General features: G+C 34.5%; 1 protein-coding gene across 1 annotated transcript in view; it reads left to right on the top strand.

The window, feature by feature from the left end:
* NRG4 (neuregulin 4) overlaps positions 1-6358 on the top strand; it is a 68348-nt gene extending 61990 nt beyond the window's left edge. The window contains exon 6 of the mRNA XM_008572985.1: positions 6203-6358. Coding sequence (XP_008571207.1) covers positions 6203-6219 — 17 coding nt within the window. The 3' untranslated portion in view covers positions 6220-6358. The remainder of the gene's footprint in view (positions 1-6202) is intronic.

Below are 6358 nucleotides of genomic sequence, written 5' to 3'. Positions count from 1 at the left end.
TGAGTAGAAGCAGCCTGAGGCCTGTGCCAGATGCAGCTGTCCCAGAATCGTAAGCCAAATAAACCTCTGTTCTTTATAAATCACCCAGTCTCAGGTATTTCTGTTATAGCAACACAAAACGGACCAAAACACTAAGGGATGTGGCCTTTCTTTTTAGGAATGAAAATGTTCTAAATTTGATTGTGGTGATAGTTGCACAACTCTGTGAATATACTAAAAGCTATTGAATTGTACACTTTAAATGGGTGAATTGTATGGTATGTGAATTATATCTCAGTAAAGCTATAAAAATAAATCAATAATATTTAGGAAAAACCTGAGGGCAAAATAGAGATTTCTTCAAGTATATAAAAGTTTGAAATTTGAAAGAATTTATCATCACCAGACCTGCACTAAATAAATGTTAAAGGAAGTCCTTCAGGCAAAAGGACGATGATATCAGATGGAAATACAGATTTACATAAAGGAATGAAGAGCACCGGAAATGGCAACTACGTGGGTAAATATGTAAGATCTTTTTCTTATTATTTAAATATTCTTAAGAGATAATTGACCACTTAGTCAAAAATTATAACAATGTAATGTGGGGTTTACAACATTTGTAAAAGCAAAATGTATAATAACAAAACGCAAAGTTGGGAAGGGAGCAATGTAGGTGTCCCATTGTAAGATTCTTATGCTACATGTCAAGCAGTGCATCACTGGAAGGGAAACTGATGAGCCAAAGATGCATGCTATAAACCCCAATGCAACCTCTAAAAGGTCTAAATTCCCCAATTAAAAGGTAGGGATTGTGAAACTAAATAAAATATTAACATTATATGCTATCTATCAGAAATGTACTTTAAGTATAAAGATGTAAATAGGTTAAAAGCAAAGGGACAAATAAAGATATGCTGTACTAATGCTAATCACAAGAAAGCTGGAGCGGCTATCAAAGTAGATTTCACAGCTAGGAATATCATGAATGATAAAAATTGTCATTACATAAAGGGGGCAATTCTTCAAGACATAACAGTACTAAATGTTTATGCACTGTGATGGTTAATTTTTTGTGTCAACTTGGTTGGGTCACAGTGCCCAAATATTATTCTAGATGTTTCTGTGAGAGAGTTTTTGGGTGAGACTTATGTTTAAATTGGTGGACTCTGAGGAAAAGAACAGATTGCCCTCCATAATGTGGGTGGGCCTCATTCAATCAGTTAAAGCCTGAATAGAACAAAAGGCTGACCTCCCCCAAGGAAGAGGAAATCCTGCCAGCAGACTGCCTTTGGACTTCATCTGCAACACTGCCTGTTCCTAGTTCACAAGCAGACTGCCTTTGGACTTGAACTGCAACTCCTTCCTGAGTCTCCAGCCTGCCAGCTTCACCAATCAGATTGGACTTGCCAAGCCTCCACAGTTGCATAAGCCAGTTCCATAAGATAAATCTCCTTCTGTATATACACACATCTTATTGGTTCTGTTTCTCTGGAGAACCCTGACTAATACATGCACCTTAATAACAGAGTTTTAAAATACATGAAGCAGGGCTGGCTGGTTACCTCACTTGGGAGACTGTGGTGCTGGTAACGCCAAGGTTAAGGGTTCAGATCCCTGTACCAGCCAGCTGTCAAAAACAAAAACAAACATAAAACTCATAGAACTGAAAGAAGAAATATACAAATCTACAGTTATAATCAGAGATTGCAATACTCTAACAATTGATAGAACAGGTAGAGAAAAAAATCAGTGAATATATAATAGATTTTAACAACAGTATCAACTCATTTGACTTAATATGTGTAGAGTACTCTACCCAACAACAGCAGAATGCACAGTCTTTTCAAGTACACACAGCTATTTACCATGATAAACTATATTCTGGTCCATATGACAAGTCTCAATAAATTTTAAAGGATTCAGGTCATACAAAACATGTTCACTGACCACACTTGAATAAGAAGTTGATACCAGAAATATCTCTGGAAAACCCTCAAATATTTGGAAACTAAACAACACACTTCTAAATAACCTGTGAGTCAAAAAATAAATTAAAGAGGAAATTAGCATTTTAAACTGAATGAAAATGAAAGCAAACCTTACCAAAAATTTTAGGAGGCTGCTAAAGCAGCATTTGGAGAAAATATATAGTACTGAATATCTATATTAGAAAAGAATGTTTTCAAATTACTGATCTCATCTTCTACCTGAAAAATCTAGAAAAAAACAATAAATCCAAAGTAAGCCAAAGGACACAAAGATCATTGTAGATATCAGTGAAATAGGAAATTAAAAAATAGAGAAAATTAATAAATCAGTGTATCCAAAACCTGGTTCTTTGAGAAGATCAATAAAATTGATAAACCTCTAGCCATACCAGTCAGGAAAAAAAGAGAAGACATAAATTAACAACATCAAATGTCTGGTGACAGACCTACCAATACTGCAAATACTAAAAGGATAATAAGGGAATATTTGGAACAACTTGGTAGACAAATTCTTTGAAAAACAAAAACTACCAAAGCTCTCTCAGAAATACATTGAATACCCCTATATCCATTAAAGTAATTGAATTTGAATATAGGAACTTTCCCAGAAGGAAAATTCCAAGCCTAGATGGCTTAAATGGTGACTTCTGCCAAACCTATTCTTCTACACAGACTCTTCCAAAAAATCGAAAAGGAGAGAATACATTCTATGAGAACAGCTAATTAGTAATAGAGCAGTGTTGCAAGATAGAGGGCCCATATTAAAAAGTTAGTTTCATGGCTGGCCGATTAGCTCAGTTGGTTAGAGCTCAGCCTTATAACATTAAGGTCACAAGTTAGGATCCCCCTACTGGCCACCCACAAAAAATAAAAACAAAAACAAAAACCAATTATATGTATATACCAGTAACAACTGGATATGGAAAATTTAAAAATCAATATTGTTAAGATGTCAGTTCTCCTCAAATTGACCTATAGATGCAATGCCATCTCAATCAAAATCCTAGCAGGTGTGTTTGTGGAAATTGAAAAGGTGATTCCTAAAATTCCTATGGAAATGCAAAGAACCTTGAACAGCAAAAACAATTTCGAAAATTTGGAAAAAGAACAAAGTTGGAGGCTTCACACTATCTGATTTACTGACTTACTAGAAAGCCACAATAATCAAGACAGTATGGTAATGGCATCAAGGTAGACATATGGGACTAGAAATAGACCTACAATTGATTTTTGACAAAGACAGCAAGGTGATTCAGCATGGAACGATAGTCTTTTCAACAAATGATGGTAGGACAGTTGGATATCCACATGCAAAAAGATGAATTTAGACACTTACCATAAAAAAAAACCCAAAAAACTCAAAATAGACCTAAATGTAAGAGCTAAAACTATAAAACTCTTAGAAGAAAACTCAGGAGAAAGTCTTTGTGACATTGGATTAAGCAAAGATTTTTAGTTTAGATATGATACAAAAAGCACAATTGATAAAAGAAAAAATTGATAAATTAGATTTCATACAAATTAAAAGCTTTTGTGCTTCAAAAGAACCATTATAAAAATGAAAAGACAAGCCACAAACTGGAAGAAAATATCTACAAATCATATATCTAATGAAGGACTTGTATCCAGAATATATAAATAACTCTTCCAATTCAATAATAAAAAGACAGCCCAATTAAAATCTGTCTAAAATATTCAAATAGACATTTTACTAAAGAAAATATAAAAATGGCTAATAAACACATGAAAAGATACTTAACATCATTAGCCATTAGGGAAATGACAAAACCACAATGAGATACACACACTAACACTGCTATAATAAAAAGATGGTAACAAGTGTTGGTGAGGATGTGGGGAAATTGGAATACATTGCTGGTGGGACTATAAAATGGTATAGACACTTTGGAAAACACTTTGTCAGTTTCTTAAAGAGTTAAGCATAAATTTCTCTTATCACGCAGCAATTCCATCCCTAGATTCCTACCAAAATAGGTAAAAACGTATGTTCATGTAAAGACTTGAACATGAATATTCATAGTAGGATTATTCATAACCAGAAACTGTAAATAACTTACATTTCCATCATCTAGTCAGCGGATAAACAAAATGTGGTATAGCCATAAAATGAAATGCTATTCACCTATAAAAAGAACATACTACAACATGGATAAACTTAATTATGCTATACGATAGAAGCTGCAAAATACCACAATTTGTATGCTTACGTTTATATTAAAATAGATTAGTGGTTGCCTAGGGTTTGAGGTTAGAATGGCAAGTGACTGCAGATGGGCAAGATATCTTTTTTAGGGTGATGGATTTATTCTAAAATTGGATTGTGGTGGTGGTTACACAACTCTAATTATTTTTAATCCGTTGAATTGTATACTTTTTAAGGTGAATTTTATAAGTTGTAGATTATACCTCAGTAAAGCTGTTTTAAAAAGTCAGGCAGCTTTTCAACAAATGGTGCTGGGAAAACTGGATGACCATATGCTAATGAATGACATCAGAACCTTACCTAACATTACCACATACAAAAATTAACTCAAAATGCATCAAAGACCTAGACATAAAAGTCTTAGACAAAAACATAGAGGAAATGCTTCGTGAAACTGGATTTGGCAATAATTTATTTGATATAACACCAAAAGCACAGGCAATCAAAGAAAAATTAGGCAAATTGGACATCATCAAAATTTAAAACTTTGGTGCATCAAAGGATACTATTAATGAAGTGAAAAGGCAGTCTATAAAATGGGAGAAAATGTTTGCAAATCCTGTATCCAGTCAGGATTTAATATCTAAAATATATAATGAACACCTAAAATTCAGCAAGTAAAAAACAACCCAATTCCAAAATGGGCAAAGGAATGAATAGACATTTCTCCAAAGATATACAAATGACTAATAAGCACATGAAAAGGTGCCCCACATCACTAATCATTAGGGAAATGCAAGTCAAAACCCAATGCAATACCACTTCAACCCTTTAGGATGGTGGCTATTACTAAAACAAAAACAAAAAATACAGACAGCCATGTGTTGGTGAGGAAGTATAGAAATTGTGACTCTTGTGCATTGCTAGTGGGAATGTAAAATGGTGCACCTGCCCTAAGACAACAGTATGGTAGGCCCTAAAAAAAAAAATTCAAAATAGAATTACCATATTATCCCAACAATTCCATTCCTGGGAATATATACACAAAAGAAATGAAAGCAGGGACTGGAACAGATGTTTGTACATGCATGCTCATAGCAGCATAATTCACAATAGCCAAAACAACCCAAATGTCTATCAATGGATGAATGGATAAAAAAAGTGTGGTATATACATATAATGGAATATTCTTTAGCCTTAAAAAAGAATGAAATTTCTTACATGCCACAACATGGACGAACCCTGAAGACAGGCTAAGGGAAATAAGACAAACACAGAAGATAAGTATTGTGTGATTCCACTTATATGCGGTACCCACAATAGTCAAAGTCAGAGAGACACAAAGCAGAAGAATGAGTGAGTGGTCGTGGGGGCAGGGTGGGGAAACAGGGAGTTGTTGTTTAATGGGTACAGAACTTCAGTTCAGATGATGAAAAAGTTCTGGAGATGGTGGCTTAGGTTACGATCAAGAAGGTCTGGAAGGTGGCAGAACAAGGACTTAAACCCAGGTGAATCTGGCTCCCTAACCCATTTTTCTTACTGTACTTATGCTTCCACACATAAGGGTGATGCCTCAAGGCTCACTGGCTATAGAGGGGATTTTGGTCCCTACACAAAATAGCTCCAGTTAGGCACAGGATTTATTAGTCTTATGTTACTTCGATATTTTCTTGTTTTCCTGCCATTAGTTATTGTCATTGCTGTTAGGTTGACTCACTCTAGCAATCTTTTCCTCTAAACCACCCCTTACTAATTTATAATATCTTAGAAAGATCACCAAGTTATTTAGAACTTTGGGTAACAGAAAATAGGCCGTGAGGCAAGGTAGGAATGGAACTTATATGTGAGACTTGAATGTGGATATTGACACAACTCTTGTGTTCTGAGGAGCATTGCAGGGCAGGGCACTGGAAATTTTGGATGTTCTAGGTTAATTCACCACAACTTCACATCACAGACAGAAGGGATGAGTTTATATATGTCAATAAGATGAGACAACAATAGGTAGGTGTGCATATAAAGAAAAATTGAGATAAAAAAAATCTCAATTCTTAATTATTTTCCATAGGTCATGGAGAACACTGAAGAAACTTCAAAGTGAATCAAATCATTTCTTTTATTTTACAAAGGCAGAAAATGAAACACCATAAGGTAAAAGAAATTCAAAATTTAATCCTTCTCTACCTAAATAAAAGACTTGTATAAGTTGTCATATCACAGAACC

This window comes from Galeopterus variegatus, unplaced genomic scaffold (genome assembly GCF_000696425.1).
Source record: "Galeopterus variegatus unplaced genomic scaffold, G_variegatus-3.0.2 Scaffold860, whole genome shotgun sequence".
Taxonomy (NCBI): domain Eukaryota; kingdom Metazoa; phylum Chordata; class Mammalia; order Dermoptera; family Cynocephalidae; genus Galeopterus; species Galeopterus variegatus.
Note: the sequence above shows the minus strand (reverse complement) of the source record. Positions and strands in the feature narration are given on the sequence as shown.